At 41.6% G+C, this 23,192-nt stretch overlaps 1 protein-coding gene across 1 annotated transcript in view; it reads right to left on the bottom strand.

Annotated features, from left to right (window-relative positions):
• The window catches only part of UST (uronyl 2-sulfotransferase), a 153,178-nt gene extending 131,065 nt beyond the window's left edge, over positions 1-22,113 (bottom strand). The window contains exon 1 of the mRNA XM_041469769.1: positions 21,497-22,113. Within this exon, the coding sequence (XP_041325703.1) occupies positions 21,497-21,752 (256 nt within the window). The 5' untranslated portion in view covers positions 21,753-22,113. The remainder of the gene's footprint in view (positions 1-21,496) is intronic.
• Positions 22,114-23,192: the final 1,079 nt, after the last annotated feature.

The following is a 23,192-nucleotide window of genomic DNA, read 5'->3' as shown; positions in this document are numbered from 1 at the left end:
TCACTGGAGTTAGATTTTATGGCAATATTGAATTTATATTCATTAGAACAATCTGTCGTAAGTTTCTAGTGTCTAACAAATTTCCTTTCCTGTAACAACCCCTATGTGTGTTTCAGTGAGATATAGAATGATATTTGGCACACCACACTGCACACAAAAAGTTGCATGAATTAACACCTTTATACTTACCACTCTTCATACTCACCACTTTAATTTTTTTCTGTTTGGGTAATTGACCTAATTTTAGCCACTTGCTATCTTGTTTTTTATCTGCCATGTGCAGATTCACCTCCAGTCCCACCTGAAACATGACACACACTATTTGCTCTTTAATGAGGGGTCCTGCTTCCCATAACAGAGGAGCCCACCAGGCAGAAATATTTTATTAGGTACCTACCACCAAATTCTAGGTGATATTCCTCAAAATCCAGGTGAATCAGGCATAGGACTTTTTTGGCCAACATGCACTTACCAAGTAGACTCAGAGATGCTGTCTGCATAATACTGTACCTACAAACCCTATTCAACAAACACTGCTGCAGAAATTTGTAAGAAATGTTAAAAGTACAAAAGTAAGAAAAAATGGGATGAAGTTCCTTTTAAAATCAACATGCTGCTACATTTTGGTTTTTTTGGTTTTTTTTTGTTTTGGTTTTTTTTTTTTTTTTTCTTTTTGAGAAAACCATAATCCTACAGATTCCTTAGAAAAGCTTACTTACACATATAAAAGTACCCCAAAATATATAATTCTAGCCTGAAACCAAATACCAGAGGAGTTGAGGCGGGTGCTGCTGCCTTTGAGCTATGTTGTTTTTCAGAGCGCAGCTGTTCCCTCTCTTGGTTCTGTTTGTACATTAGCTGGCAGCTACAGTCAGCTGCATTTTTGAGAGAGAGAGAAGGATTTTGATGAGAGTCCAACAGTAAGCAGTAGTTATTTGTTCTCCTTAGATCATGGGGTTTTCTTAACTGTTAGTAGTCACTGTCAACTACGTGATGACAATTTCAATATATTTCAAAATTAACAGACCATATTGATATTTACTTTTGGAAAGCCAGATTCAAATGAAGATCCAAGATTCAAATTATTTCTTTAACAGAACAGCAAAAGAGATATTCAAAAATTCCTACAATTTCAAACATTCCTCCTTGGAGCTTTAAACACCGCTAACTTTTTGGAATACCGTTTGATTCATAGTTGTTTCTCTAGATACTTGTTCATGTGGTGCAGGGAATAGCACACTGACAGAAATAAGCTTAAGACTCCAGTAATTTCTCATTCTTCCCTGCAGCTATAAAATGTACCTTCTTTGTAAATTCTTGTCTATCTAAAACTAAAGTTTGCATTTAATAATTATGAACATTATGTCGAAACCCTTTCTTCTTTCTGGCCTTAAACATGGTTTTTAGGATGTAGGTGCTAGGTTTTTAGCATTAGTTCTGATAAGCACTGCTTCTACAACATTGCTCTGATTATTTGGATTTTCAACTTCAAACTTCTCCCTTCAGTTTGTAAGGAAATTACAATCCAACTACGGCACAATTAATTTAAAAGAAAAAATCTCCTATATGTAACAACAAGAAGTCCCATCAGCATTTTTTGAAATAGTAAAACTAAGTCACAGTGTAAGGTGCTGTATGTGTATTAAGTTGATAAATTTTTAATTTGCGAAGAAATTCTTCGTCCTATTGCTGACGCTCCTGCCTTCCCGAGAAGGGGTAGAACAGAAAAGCAAACACTGGTTAAGGAAATGCTCATTGTGAGTGTATCAAAAAGCAGCCATCTCAAAATGCTGAGAAACTACTCTTACCCAGAGGAAAACTTTGGCTAACAGGAAAATTTTCTATTACTTGCAAAAGTCTGTGTAGTTCCACAGGGCAACAAAGCAGAGTCTTGTAAAAATGGCATACAAGTCTACAATATAAAGCAGGATTTAATACTCGCTTTACAGTATCAAGGTTTATCTTTATTCCCAACTCTCTTTATTGCCACTGTTTACATTTAGAGCACAGAATCATCAGCTTTAAAGGGCTGCTGGGCAGAGGTGCAGTACCACAGTTCCCCTTCCTTCTCAAGAAGATCCTCTTGGTCTGACTTGTGCTCGCAGACTGGGTGCTATCACCCACTAACGTATTGAGGTTTGCATCAAAGGGAGTGAAAAAAGCAGAAAAACGCCTCATTTAATACTTAAGTAGGACAATGAACCCCACTAAAGCAAATGTACATTTTGCATGGCCTGCAGCTAAGAGTGGCTATCCCCACTCCCGGGTGTGGCAAAATGTTTTAAAGGGAAATTACATAGGCCCCTCATCTGAGAATTGCTACCTAGTTTAATCCACTTGATTAAAATATTACCAGACAGGTACCCTTCTGCTAAGGTCACAAGGCATCTTTGAAGTATTCAATCCTTTTTACTTTCCTTTGTTTCCTAGTTTTGAGCTGCTGACTTTTTTCAGAATTCCTTCACCTCTCATCCAGTGGTGATTCAGCAGCAGACTCCATGTTAAAGGGTGAGTGACTATCCACTGGTTTGTTCTTTTCCTGCTACTCAGTTTTTTCAGACGTTTAGGCAATCAGTAGGAAACCCAGCGGGGAGAGGTGCAGAGAGTAGAAAGCTAGGTCTTTACCTTCTAAAAGTATTTGGTATCTCTTCACATGAGGACTATCACAATAAGACTTCTATAATCTATTTAGATATTTGAGGGAAAGAGAGTGGGCAAAATTAAGAAACATCAATTAAATGCAATTATACACTTCAATCCTATGTCTTAAATTATTCAAATGAATTCTTTGTCAACTTGCAACATCACAGCATCCATTTAAGTTCTGCAAAGATATCAGAGCCTGCCTTGATACTTTCAGTCTTGACCCTTGAAAAGTTTCCTTTAAAACTTCTTCAGAATCTCTTTGCCTGTTGACAAGATCTAGTTAACACACACAGTTACAGGGGACTGTAGGAAAAGGAATGCACAAGTATTCAAATTGCTGTTCCTTCACTCCAGCAAACAGAGGTGCTGCAAAAACCAAAAAAGTTTCCTTTAGATAGGAACACTTACCAGTGCCAAATATGAATGTCATTTGAGTGAAGGAAAATCTCAGAATATTGCTGCTCATCTTAGTAAATAAATGAACATAACAGCTCTCAATTCACATGTAATTTTAAGCTCAGTTTGCTCTATTTTTTTAGAAGTTAATCTGTAATTGAAAAAATTCTTTGTTTTCTTTTGTCTCCTTAAGCTTCAGGACTTCCATCCTTGGCACAGCCATCTGAATTAGATCCAACTTGCCAGAGGTATCAATTTCATTGAAACAAATCTGCTTCAACATTTTTCACTTGAAAGAATTAGACCATGCCTTTCCAAGATAAAATCACATTGCAGTAAGAAGGAAAAAAATCCAACAAACAAGCAGGCTAGATTCTGTCTATCTTTCACTAGGAGGATGAGGCATCATATCTTTTGAAGTTAATACATCCTAGAGGCACAATGGATTTACTGTACTGCTTCCCTGTTCTAAGAAACTGCTCTCCTACTGACCCAAGAGGGAAAACATACCACCACAAAGGGGGAAAAAAGCAATTGCGCTAAAAGTGGCAAATGATAACCAGCATTGCTGAGGAACATTCCCTTCCCAGCACAACCATACGCATTGCTTTTTGGAGTAGCTATCCCTTCTTTTTCTCCCTCACATTCAGACATCATCCAAGGCTCGTTTTGGAAAAACTTATTTCTGTAGAATAGGTACAGAAGCTAATAAAACACCATTTCTAAATGTTTTCAGCTACAGTTTGTTAGAAGCATATATTATCCTGATTCCTAGGCTGAAGTCCAACAGGATATTTAATTATGCATAAAGCAAACTCATGTGCTGTTACCAAAGCCACTACTTATTTTTTTCTCTCTAGCCACTTGCTTTCTCTCCTTCCTTGAGAATGACACAATGCAAGACAACAGGCAGATTTCACATAGCCACTAAAAGAAACCTATACAAAGGACAGCATGATCAAGACAAGTTTGCAGCAGCATATTCGACCTTCTAGCTTACTACTTAGCAAGTAAGATTCGTAGTGTCTGAAATTATACAGTTAGCAGTTAGTTTACCTTTCCTTTTGCAACACAAAAATCATGTTCTTGCATGTTAATTAATCAGTTCCTAGAAAATAATTTTCCAGAGTCCCAGAAAAAAATGCAAGTCTTACAAGTGATTCATAAATGTGACATGCAATTTTGACACATCAATCTCCTTCACACTGAGACTGACACTAGGACCCAACCTCTGTTCCTAGAACTGGCACTAATCAGCAACATGTCTATCATGTTCCACACTTTGCACTAGAGCTGACTTTTCACTCCTACTCCTAACTAAGTTTGTAAAAGGACAGCACATGCCATGAGACCCCAGGATACAGTCCCACTGCACAGTGGGGCACCTCAGCAGAGCCACCTGTCCGCTTCAATCCCCTGCTCAGAGTGGGGTCAGACAGACCAGGGGGATCAGGAATTGTTTTGTGTATCCTGGGGAAACCTGTGTTGGGGTTCAATGACTCCTACATGAAAAGGGCTTTCTGATGCTTCAGTGGAATTTCCCGTATTTCAATCTGTCACTACCATCTCCTGTCCCATCACTCTGGGTATTAATGGGAACAATCTGGCCCTGGCAATGGTCTTCCTTGCCTGGGATTTCTGAAGGCAAATCTCACCAGTAAAGGCTGAGGTGGCTTTAAGCACCTCAGTCTTTTCTGAGGCCCTGTTCAGCAGCAGCCCCTCATTCTCCTTGCTCTTGCTTTTGCTGCTGATATGGTTGTAGGAGCCCTTCTTGTTCCCCTTCACATCCTTTTCTAGATTAAACTTCAGGTGGGCTTTGGCTGACCCAATCCCATCCTTGGACACACAAACCATGTCTCTGTACTCCTCCCAGGGTGAACTCAATACAGAGCTTATCAGAAAGCCATCAGTGAATTTCACTTGCAATAACTCATAAAAATATTTAAGCAGTTGGAAGCATAAAGCACATTCATTGCTGCCCGAGCTCCCAAATTCCAAGAAGAGGGCACCCAGAGAAATCAAAGTTACTTGAACAGCACATCATACCAATTACTTCATAGGTACATTGGTATCTACATTCAACCTGGCCATTTCCACCTTGAGAAGAACTTGTATGAAACACATAGAAAGTATTTTGGATCAATCTACTGGGTTATTTAACTCTTCTTATCCACAGAACTTATTAACTACCCCAATCCTTGCTCAATAATAGCTATTGATTACCACAGATGCAGGAGAAACATCAAAACCACCTTATCTGAACCTCATGGATAAAGGAGATCCAGTGGTAAGTGTTTTAATTCTTGATATCTGTTCCTTATTCATTTTTACTTTACTGGGAGGACACAAGTTCTCACAAGCAAGGTAAGGAAGAAAGCTGAAAAGGTTTTAACAATTTATTACATGTGCTTCAGCCTCATGTCATGCATGAAAAGTGGCATCCTTACCATGCTGATAAAATTATGTGTAACCTGGAATATTATTTTTATATTCATACACATATATTACAGATCTTCTTTCCTCCAGACGGAGACTATGTCTTATTTCTCTTAAAAGAAAAAGTCCTGTGGTAACACAGCATTTAAGCTCTGAACTACCTCTACACTAAAACACATGCAGGAGAAATATTACTATTTATGAAACAAATCTAGCATGCCTTCCTCCTAAGAAAGAAAATACGGCACTACAGATTGATCTCCAAATAAAACAAAGAGAAGATAGAGTTACATAAATAAAATAATATTAAATAATGAAATGCAAATTCTAAGAAATTTCAAGATATGCCAGTATAATAACCCTACTTTGGTCACACACTATTATTTCTAGTAGAAGAAAATAAATATCAGGCTCTACTGAACCGTAATTCTTAGCAGGATCCTAACTTTTGTGTCACATACAGACTGAAGTTTGTAAGACTAACATAAGAACCATCAATACAAACTCTGACTTCCATGGCCAACTACAAACTTTCCTAATTCAAAGCTATTTTTCTTTCCAGTATTAAGGCAGTAAAGCAATTATTTTTCTTCCTCAAAGAAATTGCAATGCATGCAAGAGAACACAAAAGAACATTCCATGAGCTTATACTTTCTTTAAACTGTTCTTTGTGGTTCGCTAATAAGTGCAACTTCAGGAGTTTGAACACATTAGTGCTATCATCATTTTGTTCTAAGTGTCCATAAACATCGTGAAGGAAGGAAAGTGAAAGAATGCTTACTATTCTCCTCTTCCTTGTTCCTGCCTCCCTCCCACCTCCTTTCCCAGCTGAGCAGGAGCATTTGCCAAACCACAGCTATGACTGGCACTGTATTACAAGGCTCTGCGCAATAGGACCAAATGCAACACACAGGTTTGCACTAAGAAATCCCACTGCTCATGTGGCTTCAGGAATGAAAGGTTCCCCATTCTGCAATCCATGAACCATGCATTGGCCACTAAAGCAAGTCAAAGAGATTCATTGAAAATAGGAGAGATGCCTTGCCAGACCCAGTGCAGTCAGAGATGAGGAGTGCAAACAGGCTAGAACAGAAGTGAAGAAAGATTTGGAGAAATCCAAATTCTTTTGGAGAAAGAATTGGGTTTGGAGAAAGTATAAACCATACTTATGATGTTATTTATAGAGTATGAGTAAGGAAATATTTTTAACCAGGGCCATATTACACATATTTAGCTGAATAGCCAAATCTGTCATTTTTATCTAAGATTTAACTATATATTTAATCAGTGTGTATTTCTTATTTTCTTTGATGCCAACCATATTCACAAAGGAATTGCCTGAGACCACCACGTCTATTTCTCACAACCATTAGATTTCAAGCTTGGATGTGGATCCAGAGTAGTCTGTATGAAAATTTTCTGTTTCCAGGCTTTGCGAGCCAAAACAATCATGTTGCAAGAGCATCAGGCATTCAACTGATCTGCCTCCAGTTTCATAATTATTTTGTGCTTGTGGCATGGTAATGATTCTGTGGGAGTGCAAGAACAGGTCTCTGGTCATTCCTCTCATACAATGCAAGCATTACCTCCGAATAAATAAAAATGTGGATGTAAAATTTCAGTTAAAATAATCAGAGAGCTTAACAGATGGATAAAATTTCCTTGAGCAAATCAACTCCCTTGCATTATGAGCTCCTTTGTATTAAAAATATTTTTGTCTTGAGACTAAGCAAGTTAAGGAAACATTTATGAAGCTGACTATACAGCTTTCAAGCTGTGCTCTCTGTATAAAGCAGCTGTTTTAACATCTACTCATGCCACAAATACAACTTTTTCCAATCACAGTAGAGGCTTTGGTAAGCAAATTCCATCAAGGTGCTGAAGACAGCTGCAGAAAGGAGCAAGAAATACTTTTCAATAAGAATATAATAATGTTCTTTAACATGCCACTTATCACTTGTCTGCTCCCCCAGTACTATTCCTGTCTCTCACAAGCTCATTTTAAGCAGAATACATTAATAGCTAGGCTTTTCTAGCTTAAATCAGGAAAGTTTTGCCCAGCAACCTCTGCTTCTCTCACCCCACTTTTCTTTTCCCAGCTATCACTCCCTCCCACATGCTTCCCTGTCATTCAAGCCCAGCATACAGCTCTGCAGTAGCAGGCTTCCTTGCTGAGGGAAACAGGGTGAAGACTCTAAACTGCTGCTCCTCAAAGACAGGAAAATATTCATTTCTATGCCTGGGCTGGATGGAGGCTCTGCTGGGCAAAAGCTGCACACAGTTTGATAGACCTGTTTTCACACTTCCCTGAGCTACCTTGTGCCTCAGAAGTCCCCTCAGAAAAACAACCTCATTACTTTTCAGGAACACTGTACACATATAAAACTGAACAAACTCAACCACCCCAACCAGGAGAGGAAAGCAAGTGCTGAAGGAAGGGCAAGTAGAAGAGTTTCCGTGTTGCTGAGCATCATTGTTTTGTTGGACATGGTGCACAGGCTTCTGGGAAAATCCCTGCCCTTCTAAGAGTGCAGAGAATCATAACCTGCTCCTGATACTGCTATTAATCAGGCAAACAACACCAAAGACACATAACCTCTCTGTGCCCTTTAAATGAAATAAATAGTGTTAATAATTGTCTTCCTCTTTGACATGCTAGATAAAAACTGAGGCATGAGGATAAAAAAATCCAGAGAGTTGTACTATGGTTGTGTTTGAGGGTGCCAGGACAAGGGAAGAGATGAGAATCTTGACTCCATGTTTCAGAAGGCTGATTTATTATATTATTATATATATTATATTAAAATTATGTACTAAAACTATACTAAAATAATAGAGAGAAAAGATCCATCAGAAGGCTAGAAAGGACAGGAGAGGAATGATAACAAAAGCTCGTGACTCTCAGAGTCCGAGCCAGCTGACTGTGATTGGCCATTAATTAGAAACAACCAACATGCAGCAGTCACAGATGCACCTGTTGCACTCCACAGCAGCAGATTATTGTTTACATTTCTTTCCTGAGGCTCCTCAGCTTCTCAGGAGAAAAATCTGGCAAAAGGATTTTTCAGAAAATATCATGGCTACATTGTACTCTCCAGTTGGTAGCAATTGAGTGAAGAGGAAGCAAGCAAGAAGGACACTTAGTAGCTTCTTTTACAGAGGATGGAAAAATTTCTTTAAGACACTTGAGCAGAAAATATCAGGCTTGTCTTTTTTTTTTTTTTTTTTTTTTTTTTTTTTTTTTTTTATGGTAAATAATAAATTTATCATTGATACAACAGCTCCACACAAACAAGCCTAACTACGCAGCAGGGCAGTTCAAAGAAATTCAGCAGCACATACACCATCACTAAAGCCACAGCACATTTAGAAAGAGGGAGAAAAGTGCATCAGGCCATTGGGAACCCTACCACATAGAAGCCACTGGATCCTCCACTGGTGCTACACACTCTCACATTGGCATGACATGCAGTATCCTTGAGCCAGCGGAGTGAAGAGGGGAGTGGCAGTGTCACCAGCACCTCAATGAACTTACTGCACACAGCTAACTGAACACCTCAGCACAGTAATAATAAGATCCAGTTACTGCCAGCCTCAGCTGTATTTGAGCTGGGGTCAGAAGGTGAAAGATACTATATGCTATTTAAAAGCCTTTCAGCTTCTAAAATTCATAATCAAAGAGTTGCAGAGGAAAAAGAACTGAAGCTGTCAGCTGTTTCCATGTAGCATAGTGCAAAAAACAGACAACTGCTGAGCTATAAAGAATCACAGAGCTTTGCCAAAATTTGCTTCATTGATTAGATGAGACAAGTATCAGATTCCAAACTAGACAGGGAAAATGCAACAGGCCTAATGAAGTAAAGCTGTTCATCAGAAGATTAAATAACTCATGCTGAATTTGACTGACTCCCCAGAAAAATATCATTGAATGGATGATAAAAGTAATAGGTTTTGCTCATTAACAGTGAGGCAAGGTAGAGACCTCACAGTTAGACAATGAAGCATTTTCTATTTCAGCTTTCATTTGGTCACACTTCTGAAAACCTCTACTTCACAAAAACAATCCTCCCACCCCAAAAAAAGCCCCAAACCAATCCAACCGCATTCCCCCCCCCCCCCAAAAAAAAACACCACAAAGCCTGAGATAAACAGGTTTAGGCTCTGCTGTTTTGTTATTCACCCTAATTTTCTTATTGTGCTATCTCCCAACAGGCAACACAAAAGAAATCTGCACATTTGTATGGGGAGTTCTGCTAGGAAAAGAACAATCAGCTGCAGACATGAAAGGAACTGAGAAGTCAGCAATTTCACAGCCTTTGCCTTGCAATATCTGCTGCAATATTTCAGATCCTATCAAAACTGTTGTCGTGCACCATTTCCATGGAACTGCAAGAGTTAGGGAGAAACAAACAAGGCACCAAACCCACCCATCAAGCAGGGATAGAGATACCCTAATGGTGCTATTTTTCCAATGCCTTATGTAGTCATTATTTTATGCATTCTAAGCACTCAGCTTTCAGTGACCCACTGACATGAAGTGATGACCTTTCTATTTAAAAATCTTGCTAGTGTAACTTCCCAGCTCCTCTCTTCCTTCCCCATCCTTCTCCCAGTTCACTTTGGAAGCCTACCACTGGTCATCCTCAGAATAACTACCATGACAACTCAGATCCTTCCCACCAAACTTCAAGTATTTCTTTGTGCTTAAGTTAGGAGTTCTGCCCACCATAGACACATAAGAAGCCTGAGTTAGTCTTTGGAGATACTACTGTCTCTCCCTGCTGACTTCAGAGGGAACCTTTGAAACAAGGAGCAAAGGTCTTACAGGCAAGCCACGCACAGTCAATCTTGTGTAACTTCTTCTAATCGAGACACTTGTCTGTCCCCTGCTCCCCCTATAGTTCTCTCCTATTTAACAACCTCTTCTTGGCATCGTATTGCCCAATCTGAACGCAATTTCTACCAGTAATCTCACCAAATTTGTACAGAGGAGGTATACCAACATCACCTCTCCAAGATCTTGCTGTGTATTTCACAGCACCCCAGTAGCCTTTTTCCTTACCTTTTAAGAATGCAAAAGTATGGGCTGCTTATGGGACACTTTTTCTCAGATCCCATTTTTTTCTGATTTTCAATGCAGAGATTCAGGTGGCTCTTCTCTAGATGTGGCCCAGCAAAAGAGGCAAGAGTATCTGCTCTACGATGCAAGCCACTGAAGAAAGAAAAACTGGTTGAAGGAAATAGGACCAGCAGCAATTAATGACTGGGAAATCACCATAAACATGACTTGGTGTTACAGAGGAACAGAGTAACAAAAGGACTGGGAAACTATCTGTAAATACAAGGACAGCAGAAGGAAGAAGAGGTTCTTAGAAGGTAATAAGAAAACAAAAAAATAACACTGAACAAAAAGCCAATATTGATGCAATCTCCTCCTAACTGCCATGAGATAAACAGAACTATAAACATTAATCAATTACTGCAAGCATTCACAAAATTACTGTGTCTTCTGAAATCCAACCCAAAATTGTATATTGTCAGATAATTCTAAATCTCTTTCTGAAACAACATCATAAGGCTTCCCATGCCCCAACCCCTTCAGGACTCATGCCCACTGCAACACAAGACGCTGCCATGAAGGAAAAGTATAAATCTTAATAATCTGGATAGAATAAAAAAAAACCCCAGAACATTCACAGAAACAAGGCGAGCTCTATTCTGCACAAGAATTTCCAAATGTTATCGTATTTTACAAGATAGAAAGACACATAACTGGAATTTGGATTTCAAAAGCAAGCTTTGAAATCAGGACTAAAACACCATGTAAAGATCTTTGAGGAAATCAAAGTATCGTCAAAAGAAATCTGCCATTACATTCAAAGGCCAAGCAATGACAATAGTCTCCAGCAGTGGGTAAGCAAAAGTTAAGAAACATTCACTTTTTCTAACAACTTTATGTATTTCAGAATCATCTATTGGTAAACTACAAGAAGAGTTGTAAGTAGCAAGTCCTCTCCCACAAATACCCAGGACATTCCACATCAGGAAAAAAAAAAAAAAAAAAGAAAAAAGCAGAGATCATAAATCAAATCTCCTCGACTAGCAACTGTTAATCCAGGCACCAGTAGCTCATTTCAGAATTGTCACTTGCTAGCAGTTAGTAACCTTGTAAGAGTACAATGTTGTGCTGGCATCCTCTCTCTGGGGCAGCTACATTAAACTGAACCAACCATCCACTTGATCAGCAGAAGTTTTTAAAATAAACACTCTCAAGGGTGCTGAAACATGCTATTTACTTATGGCAGAGACATACTGCTTCTTCACTCAAATAGGCACAGGCACTATGATCTCCATCCCAGTCTCCTGATGACTTCTACTCTGAATCATTAAGTATGATAAGTAGCAAGCCTTGGCAAGCATCCAAATGTCTATTCCTAAAGCATTAGTACTCAGAAACCGTAACACAAACCTAATCACTGTGCTTCCATGCTTACAAACAAAGCCGAACATCCATTTTTCGACACAACAGGGTCTGCTTCCCTCAGTGCAGCTCTAAAGAGCAAAAGAGTAAAATAAATTTCAGTCAAATAATTGCTCTCCACTTCCTATCCACCCGTCCAGTCTCCAAACATCCTCTAACCCAGATTCTAAAACAAAGAAAAACAAATGCCTCATTATATAAACACAAGTTATGCTTGAAAATCTACTTGCCTGCTCACCAATAATGATGAGGAAACATTTCTGGGTGGGAAAAAAAAAATATCATGTCATCACTTTCCACAGCTTTCACTCGAAAATTAAAAAAAAAAAAAAAAAAAAAAAAAAACCCCCCCCAAAAAAAAAAAAAAAAAAAAAAAAATTAAAAAAAACACCCACCCAAAAGAAAAAAAAACTCAAAGAAAACAACAACAAAAAAAAAAAAAAAAAAAAAAAATTAAAAAAAACACCCACCCAAAAGAAAAAAAAACTCAAAGAAAACAACAAAAAAAAAAAAAAAAAAAAAAAACCCAAACCATAAGCTGAAAGCTTGAAAGCTTGAGGAGCCACTGCTGTGCCAGTAAGAGTAGGTCTTGCAGGCAAGCACTTTTGCTGCCCAGGGAAAGGCAGTGGCAGCCTATCCCAGCTTGGTGTTCCCTTCTAAGTTAATGTCAACAGGCTACAGACAACTGACATTCCCAAAAAGGGCTAAATCTAGTTCTATCATGCCTCTAATAAACTGTAATGGCCTGGAAATGGCTCTCTCCCCTCACTGATGAGACAGGACAAGCAGACAAATAGCTGAGAGGACCATGAATCTTACAGCTAGATTTGAAGAGGAACTCAATTCTTGCCAATTTCAAAAGGATTCTTGTCTTCCCTGCCCCAATGGTATGAATGAACAGCACCCAGACCACTGCAAGCCCTAGCTTCAAAACTCACTGGACCAAGAAAAAAAAACCAAATACAGCACAGAAGGGGGATAGGAGGACCTCCCCCAGTGCCCCAGTTCTTCAGGAGAGACAACCCAAATAGAAATATTCTCAGAAGTTATCTGCCCCACATAACAATGCAGCAGCTGATTTTTCTAAGGGTGTTTCCTACACACCCACGTGAGCACACAGAGTGGCTACTGACCTCCCTGACTGTGCCTGTAACAGAGAAAACACAGGGCTTTCTTTTACACCACTGCAATTTAAAACAGAGCTCACAGGGGTGAGCAGCAGGTGCAAAGTCACAACTTAAAAAAAAAAAAAAAAAAAAAAACAAAAAAAACCCCAAAAACTACAACCTTGTTTGTCCAGTCCAAGATGAAAACAAACTCTTACATCTTACCTAAAACCTGTCTTTGCAGAGAGAGACAACTATGGAAACAAAATATCCAGCTCCTCTTGAATAGGTTACAGGAGCCAGAAGCTAACAATGTGCAACTACTTGCACATGAAACTAAGAAAACCACCCTGAAAGAAGGGCTTCCTTATGTGCTCAAAATTTATGTCCAAAAAAATGTGGTGATTACCATACAAAATACACTTGAACAATTTCAGTAATCCCATAGACACAAGAGACAGCAGACACACTCTCTCTTAACACACATATTTAAATGATGGGAGAGAAAGGACCAATTACCATCTGGAAACGGGGTAAAAGAAGGATACCTGCTCAACCATTTTACAGAATGCTCCCACCAAAAATAATGTAAAATCCAGTTCCCTCTGTTATACCTTCATCATATGTTCTACAAACTTTGCTAGAAGACCCCTCTGCTTAAATAACAAACAAAGAACTTCCACTTACTGTCACATGATTTTGGCATGTGCTACTGATTTCAAAACAGTTTTTATCAGCCATCAGTGCAATAGAGCTAGCAGAGATGTTAATTAATCTCCAACCTCTTATTAGAGGTAAGGGGAGGGGGGGAAATTAGACAGCCTTTATTTTGCCCACAGAGCATGAAGTGCTGTAGCTTCTGTAGGAGTTACTTTTGGTACAGAGTCTCTCATTCTAGCACCCTTGAATGTTTAAGTCTTTGTAAAACCCCAAGCAAAAGCAACCTTCCTTCTCCCTAATTCGGTACGAAAATATGAGAATCACTGCAACAAACTCTTTTTTCCTCGTAACAGTCAGGCATCCCTTTTGGCTGACTACTCTCCAATAGAGAGCTTGCCATTCACTTAGGATGAAAAAGGCTTCAAGAAACTGCATTTTCACAAATCAAGTCTAAGCAGCACCACAGGAAACAAAAAATAGATTATTTGGTAACTTCTGTGGACATGAAGTCTTCTAGATGAAGACACATCTAAAAATTGAAGCCCTTTGATGAGACTCAGGAAACCAAATATATTAACTCCTGAAGTAAAACTGCACAGAGACTGTGATAGCCAACAGTGGTGACAACCTTGAAAGAAAAGCAGCTGGACCACTGACTTTCTATACAGGAGCTCAGTCTATACAGGAGCTCCCTTCTAACACAATCTGCCTTATCTCTGTGACACAGCCAAAACCTGTACACAAAAAAAGGATTTATCAAAACCATCTTTTTCCTCTCAGTATTTCTGTGGCTATGACCACCACACTATCTCAGACTATCCTACTCTGTCACACATTAATCTTCAAAATGTCATTTGGACAAAAGGAGGTTAGAGAGAATTTCTACATGATTTGTTCACTGTCACTTGAAGTCTGTCAGGGCAGGGGACTGAAGCCTCTCTCATCTCTCCAGGCTGAAGTGAAACATCCCATTTAACCAGCAGACTTGTTCTCACACAGGTGTATATACCACACTGCCACATAACCTGAAAGTAAACCAAATAAACAAATTTTTTGAAAAAGCTGTAATATTTTCTCTCATCAGGGACTGAATTAATCCTTTAAATCCCTTGTCAAATGACAAAGTGGACAATATGAAAAAGAAACATGTACACAGACACCAATATGCAATTCCTGATTCCCAGACTGGAGTCTGATTTTGAAAGCAGAAAATACATTCCTGAATAAATGCTATTGGATTTTCCAAATATATTTAGTATATTATCACAACACATTGACACAAGCATTTTTTGCTATGACTTCACTGCACAGAGTGTTTTAGCCAGCCAGCACAATGTAGTCCAGATATCACTCAATCTCTTTGAAAGGAAAAGGCTTGGGTTTTATGACCTTGGTCATAAAATTAGATGCATTCTGGTTCTCCGCAGAGTATTTCTTGACATCACCTTGCATTAGGCAAAGCTTTGTTAATCTTGCCATCAGACAAGCTGCGAGTGATGAGCAGTCTTTTAACAAAAGCTACTTCAAGATGAGGCTCCTCTTTTGTCTTCCAAAGAAGCTCACTTATAACTTCAGAGTTTAGTAACCTAAATGGAAGTCCAGACATTTTATCTAGAAGATAATATATATGGCTTTCACAACAGCAAAATGAGGAAAATAAAGAGGACAGAAAAACTAATTAAGAAAGACACAGCTACATATAGACTTGTGATTTAGGTTCAAATCACCTCTTTTCAAGGCTTTTAGGAAGCAGATTTCAAACTGACCTTTCAGTTCCCTACAATGTTAAAGAATTTTGAAATGTCATTAATTCCATGTGTATTGCAACTAAATAATCCTCTGAGAAGTCAGACCAAAATCAAAATGCTTTAGAGTACAGAAGAGCTGTCTCTTTTGAGAATTGAAAAAAAAAATAATTTGCCAATAAGAACATAACCCAGGCCTTTTTAAAAGCTTAGGCACCTCAGAAATGGATATTGTGTCACCACAGTCAGTCTCACCTACACACCTGACTGTTTTTCCTCAAGTGTGTTTCTCCTACTCACACACCCGAAGGGCCTCCAAAACTGTAAAGGATTCCTGATCCATGCATGTGTAAAACAAAACTGCATGAGATAACCCCTTTTGGCCGTGTAAAGGCAGCATGCTGTCATGCAAAAACAAAGCATGGTAGGTGCTTCTGTTTTTTAGAAAAATTTGCCCTGAAGAATTTTGTGCTTTACATCATTCTATCCATAAATGCAGTATTACCAGAATAAAAATCCCAACCAATTCCCATCAAAAAAACCCTAAAAATCCTACTGTTGTCCCTCCTTCTACAGCTTATAAAAAATTTGCATACAAAACACTGACACTTTAACTGTTCTCTTTGGATAGTCAGGGTTTGTTTTTTTTTTTTGTCCCTCTCTTAATAGGTTAACAGGAAAAAATCAGATAGGTCAGGAAAAAAAAGAAAGCCAAACCAAACAAGAAAATCCAACCACAACACCCCACCAAAATAAAGCAAATTCATACTAACTCGATTTAAATAAAAAGTTTCACTTGTTGTTTAGTTTTAAGTATTTTGAAGATTTTTGTAACAACCTCCTCAAATACTCAGATTTCTTTTTGCTTCTTTTATGGTTATATTCCCTGATGTGCCCAAAATAAACACAACTGTTGCTCTGACAACTTTAAAGCTACCAAGCCCATCTTGGCCAAAATACCTGAGAACTTCTAGTGTCATGAAGAGGGAGTGCAACATAGAAATTGTTTGAGGAATACAAGTGGACATTTAAGACTTCTGCCTTGCATAGGAAACCACAGGAAAGCAACTTTCACATGCAATCAAACCAGTGTACTTGTACAGGCTCCTGGCAAGTTCAACAGGGGAAATGTTTTAATTGACATGAACAACAAGTTTGCACAGCAAATACTGAAGACACAAAGGTTTTATGTTTTTATTGGCCATTAGAGGGTTGCTACCAGCCCTCAGAAATTCTCATTTCTGTAATAGGAAGCATGTATATCTCACAAGTCAAAGCACAGAAGAATAAAGCAATGTAAAACCACTGCAGTTGCAGGGGAGTGGAGTCCCTAGTGCATTCTCCAAAAGCCACTGGGCTGTCCGAGATTTACGATTTGTGTCTTACTCATCTAAGGGAAGACTCTTCTCACTTCCTTCCACTGCTGGAGTTGGTTTTCAATTAGTGAGCCAGGATTACCTTGGCAGAATCAACAAGCAAGACCTCATTTGTGCAAATCCCAATACTGCAGTTCATTACTGGAAAGCCTGGCAGTTTTTAAACTGTTTTTTGGAGCTCATTTTTGGTCCAAGACTGGTATGTACCCCCATACAGCAAATTTAAGCCTACTGGCAACAGATACACTTTTAAGTATCTTCCACAGATTCTTCAGAAATAACCCACATATGCCTATGCCTTCCCCAATAATTTCATGCTGAAAACCAGGGTCCCTCCCGATGGGATGACTACAGTGTGAAACTTGAGCCCTGCCACTGCGAGCCACATCCACAACAGACAGCAGAAACATCAGCTTCCCACAGACCTTCTGTACTCTGAATTACTGTGAGCTTGAAGTCAGAACAGGATAAATAACAAAACACAGCCTCATATCTACTACTCTACTCTCATTTGCTTGGAATAACTCTGCTACAAAAGAAATGGCGATGTCAAGTGGAAATACTGAATACAGCTATTGTCTACCCTACAAACTGCCATAATGTTTTTCCAAGATTCTCTCCAATCAGTATGGCAACCAAACAAAAAGACATATGGACAAGACACCAGTGAAGCCAGTCTGGGAGAAAAAAAAATTACTAATGGTCTGAATATTCTGAAAACACATTCATCTTCCCCACCTCCAAAGGAAAGTTAATAGAACTAGCAAACATTCACACTTCATTCCTTTGAAAATAAATGTATACCTCCTCCACAGCATATGATGCAGGCCTAATAAAAAAAAGTTTTTCAAACCAAGTCTTTTCACACTGTCTTGACTTTCTTTTATGCACACACCTGCCTGATGCAGGTGTGATTTCTGTCCAGACCACTACTGAAGTTTGGTGTTGTTGCTCAGGAACTTCTTTTCAAGTCCTGAGGTAAAAAATCCAAGCACTCCCCTCACAATAATATAACTAAACAGGAGCAATGCACTGAAACTTGCAAATGCAAACAAAAACTCTGAAGTCAGACAAGATGATCCCTCCCACACTATGGAGGGCACAAAATAGAGAAATCAATATTCCCTTTAGGCTACTCCTCGGTTTCTGTAGATTTAAATACAATGAGGGAAACTGCAAAATTCACACAACAAACGTGGTTTACAAACTAACTGCTCATTTTTGTTTGGAGATGTGAATTTTAGCACCGTAAATTGTGGGTTGGAAGGACTACAAGCAAAGAGTTGCTTGTACACTGAATCTGTGGCTCCAGAGGGAAAAAAGATGGGGTTTTTTTAACACCATGAAACTTCCCACTGCTGTAGAAGACACACATTTACATGTATGGCTTTGGTAGTTAGCAGGATGGGATGCCCAATACCTATTCCTCCAAGCAGTTCTGTTAGCTCCCTGGAAGAAAATAAGCCTTCTAGTTAAAAAAAAAATATTGTTCCTAATTTGAAAGCCTTCCCAGCTGGATACCTCAAGGAGTACGCACCACTCTAAAAAATTTAGAAATTAAATGTTCAGTGATGTCACCCACATGGATCAACTTTGACAAGCCAAATGAAACTGCAGACCAAGGAAGTATAAAGTAACTTAAAAAGTTTCACGCATAGGACACCTCAGTACCCAAAGTATACCCCACTTGTCTGCAGAGGCAGCAGCACCTCTTGCTTAGTGGGTACCAGGACTCCAGCCAGCCACGAGGACTCTGCTTCCCTCTCAGCCACTAGCCTGGTGCAGGATGTTAGCCAAGGATGTATCTCCTTAACATCCCTAACATCCCTCCTTAACAGGCCACTCAGGCACAGAAAGGAAATTCCTGCACTAATTCATGTAACAAGTGCAGAAGTTCATTAGCAGAGATTAATGGATCTGTCTTCTTTCTCCTGCAAGGATCCCACACTTCAAAAGAACCCCAAAACATTTTCAGTAAGACTGCACTTCATCCCCAGGGGCTCATCACGTTCAGACACACACAACAAAGGCTTTTCTGCACTTGCTGAGCACCTCACAAAAATTATTATGACCCATTCTTCAAGATGCAGTGGTTTCCAAGCCTTTCATCTGCAGGCCTCAGAAGATTTTCCAGCAGACATGCAACTACTGGCTAGAGTGGTTAGGGTAGTAGATCCTAGTTTGATTTCCCCCATTCTACAAAAGCAGTCAAAAGGCCATAAAGTGAGAAGCTGAGTAACCCTGCATTTCTTGCAGTCTATTTTCACCCAACCTAAGCAACGTTTATCCCTAAAGACGAAAATTTTAAAAACTGACAAAAACCTTTTGTCTGAAACCAGAGATTGTGTTTAATCCCATTAAAGTACCAATCAATGGCAAACAAAATCTTCTACCAGTGTGAGCTGTGCCTCTTTAGTCCAGAAAAGAGAAGACTGAGCGAGGACCTCATCAATGCATATAAATACCTCAAGGGTGGGTGCCAAGAGGATGGTGCCAGACTCTTTTCCATGATGCCCAGGACAGGATGAGAAGCAATGGTCATAAACTAAAACACAAGAAGTGGCAGAGCACTGGAACAGGCTGCCCATGGAGACTGTGGAGTCTCCTTGTCTGGAGACATTCAAAACCCACCTGGATATGTTCCTGTGTTGACCTGCTCTAGGTGACCCTGCCTTGGGATGGGAGGTAGATGAGATGATCTCCAGAGATGCCTTCCAACCCTAGCAATTCTGTGATTCTATGGCGGAAAATTTGTCAGTTTCCTCTTCAGTGGAGGAATTTCTTCCTAATTATAATATTAAAGGGAAAAAAAAGTCATTAAAACTTAAGGCAAAATTACTGTTGTGTTCGTGAAGTAATATCCAAAGCACTTTTCTTCTCCTGTTTTCACTTGAATTTTCACTGACTTTTTACAGCAGAATCACAAAATAACATTATCTAGAAGTGACTTCAGTTCTTCTGGTCCTTCTTCCTCAACAAAACAGGAAAACTTGACTTAGGCTGTTCAGAGGCTTGTCCAGCTGAGTTCTGAATACCTGCAAGGACATCCCAACCTCCGTGGGTAGCCTGTTCCAACACCTAACTCCTCTCACATTGAATTTTTTTTCCCTGATATCTCATTGGAATTTCCCTTGTTGCAACTTGTGTTTGTTGTCTCTTGTCCTACTGCCTCTCCATACTCTTTCACTAGTTAACTGAAGATGTGGGATAGTTTTCCCATAAGGAAAAGCAACACACACACACAGGGCTTTATTCTTAAAATGTTCATGAAGTATGGACACATAGAAAAGGATCTGCAGCTAATTTTTCTGAAATACATGAACTGTATTTTCATTTGTAACCTATCATCGTGTCTTACAGTCTGTACCTCTGCAGCATGTACCACCAAAGCGTCACCTTCACACACAAGTAAAGCAGGTCAGCCAGCATGGTAAAAACTCACACCACAAATTATTCTGCAGTAATCCTCCTATACTGAGAAACACTCAGGTTTTGTTCCCTATTTCATACCAAACAAAGGAACTATATGGTCTTTAAGGTCCCTTCCAATCTAAACCAATCTCGCCACTACAGGCAGGAAACACCTTTCACTAGACCAGGTTGATCAAATCCCCATCCAGCCTGGCTTTGAACAATGCCAAGGATCGGGCATCCACAGCTTCTGTGGGCAACCTGCTCTGGTGCCTCACCACTCTCACAGTGAAGAATTTCTTCCTAACAGCTAAACGAAACCTGCCCTCTTTCAGTTTGAAGTCATTCCCCTTGTCCTACCACCACCTGAATTAGTTCTGCCAGCCTAAGGTACTTGACCTCACGATAAACACTTTTCCACACAACTTCTCTGCTGAGCAGGGAGGTAACATTTAGCGATGTGGACGCTGGCTACAAAGAAAAACCACGTGAAAAATTGTGGTCAGCCTGAGGGTGAGAACTACAGGCCACAGCGAGGGGCCTACACCCGCTCCACCGGGGCATCTCCTTCGGGGTTACGCAGGCAACCAGCCTGGCAAAACACCAGAGTGAGCTCGAGTGTTTGAGCGCTGCTGCACAGACCCTGCTAAGCACACCCTTCTCTCCAGACTCCAACCTCCCGCACAAGGATGGATGCTTGGCTCACAAAGTGCATCTGGGGTTTTTGGTGTTGGTTGGGTTTTTTTGTTGGTTTTTTTTTTTTAAATCAGCATCTTCTGCTGTGGGTCATCCGTACCCCGCTTCTCCTCTCCGGGGCACAGCACTCGGCGGGGAGGCGCTGACAGCTCAGGGCGGCAGCGCCCGAGCTCCCCCGGTGCGCTGCCCTCCGCTCCGCTCGGACCTGGCGGCCGGGGGAGCCGGCACACCGCGCTCTGCCGCGGCCACCGGGCACACAAAGAGCCGCCCGCGGGCGCACAGCGGTCCCGGCGCTGAGGAAGTCCCGAGGAGGCTCTGCTTTGGCCAGTATGAACTTGTGGCGGGGCGGCTCCGGGGGCGCCCCGGCCGGTCCCGCTCCGCTGTCAGCGCTCACGGCGCCGCCTGCCCATCCCGCCGGGCAGCCACGGCCCCTGGCCGCCCCAGCCCCGCCGTGTCCCCGGTGCGCAGGGAGGCCCCAGCCCAGCCGCCACGGGGGGTGAGGGAGAGCCGCAACAAGTCCCCGCCGCCGCCGGCCGCCCTTACCCAGACAGTGCCGCAGGGCCAGCAGAAAGTGCGGGGGGCCCCCGTTGAGCTGGTAGAAGAGGGAGCCCAAACAGAAGAGCAGCAGGGTGGCCATACAGAAGACGTAGTCGCGCAGCGAGAGGAAGGGCAGCAGCGAGAGGGGCCGCCGCCTCATCAAGCCCCCGCCCTGGCCCGGGCCCCCTCCCGCCGCCGCCGCCGCCGCTGGGGGCCAGGGCGCCGGGCACTCCCCGCCGCCGTGCTGCTGCTTCTTCTTCATCCTCCCCTTCGCCGCCGCCGGCTCACGCAGCCCGCCGGGGGAAGCGCATCCTCCATCCGCCTGCCCGGCTCCGGCTGCCCGCGGCCGGGAAAGTTCCCGGGAGCTCAGGGGATCCCTCCCGTCCCCATCGCCGGCTGCCCCCGGCTCCGCGGCAGGCGAGTCCCCGGCGCTCCTACGGCGGCGGCGGCGGCTGCTGCTGCTACGGAGCGCCGCTAAGGGGCCGGAAAGGAGGTGGTCACCATCCCACTCCCTGGGGCTCCTCTCCTCCTCCTCCGCCGCCGCTCTCGCTCCCTCTCTCCGCTCGGCCTCTCTCCCCGGTGTCAAATTACAGCCAGCGCTCCGCCGCCGGCCGCCTGCAACTCGCGGCCGACTTATGCGCGCTGCCCGGCCCCGCCGCCCCCCGCCCGGCCCGGCCGCCTCCGCGCCAGCGACCCCTGCGGGCGCCGCCGCCGTCCGGCCCCGCAGGCACCGCGCACCTGCCCCGGCCCGCCGGGCCCGGACACCGCGCGGGGCCGAGCGAAGTCTAACGCGGCGTGAAGGTCCGCTGCCTTAGCGTCGTGTAAAATCGTTTGTGGGGGACGGAAGGGACCGCTCTTGTCTTTGCAGCTTTGCTGGCGTGGTTAAAGCAGAGCTGTTGTCTAACTGGGGATAAGGCGTTAGACAAGTACAGAAATTACAAAATTAAGATTGCACACAGAGCCTTAATTTGACCCCGTTGTACATATAGCTTATGATACAGTCTCTGATTACTCAATCATGCTATTTTTCCTAGACAGCCACTGGCAGGTGAATGGCATTCAATCAGCGCTGAGCTGTGTAATAGTTTCATCCTCTTTATGCAACATATGTCCCCAATGTGTCCTGATGGCTTATTTGAAGCTATTAATGTTCTTGGGCATTGTCTGATGTAGAAATATATTTCATTCCCCATGCGCCTGTGTTGCCAGCACAGCAGTGGAGGGAGGAGATCTTGGGATGGTAATGTTGGTTCACCGTTTTTTTTTTATGGACCTGGCTGGAATCAGGGGTTTCCCAAGATCCTGCTCATGGCATCATATGAGACTCTTCATTTTGAAGAAAGAGAAAAATTCTATCTGCTGTGGTTTGTAAGAAAAATTGGAACTCAGAAGCCAAGTGTAACTCACCATGTAAGAAAATAAAAAGCAATCACACTTTTCCTTTTAAGGCTTAAAAAAAGAGAAGTATTCTGGTTCAGGAGACCTGACTCTTAATCTTTTCATACTTACAGCTGGAAATTTTGCTCAGGAGACTGCATTCAGATTTTTTCCCACTTGCCCTGAAAGGCTTGGGTAAATGCTGCCTATGCTACTGACTTTGATTTTTTTGTTAGCAACCAGCAGCAAAGGGTAAAATATGGAAATTAATCTTGCTGGTGTGGATAAGAGGACCAACACAGAGTCTTACAATAAAGAACCATTC

The sequence above is a fragment of the Pyrgilauda ruficollis genome, unplaced genomic scaffold (genome assembly GCF_017590135.1).
Source record: "Pyrgilauda ruficollis isolate IOZ18807 unplaced genomic scaffold, ASM1759013v1 scaffold24, whole genome shotgun sequence".
In the NCBI taxonomy this organism is placed as follows: Eukaryota; Metazoa; Chordata; class Aves; order Passeriformes; family Passeridae; genus Pyrgilauda; species Pyrgilauda ruficollis.
This window is presented reverse-complemented; position numbering and strand designations above follow the sequence as displayed.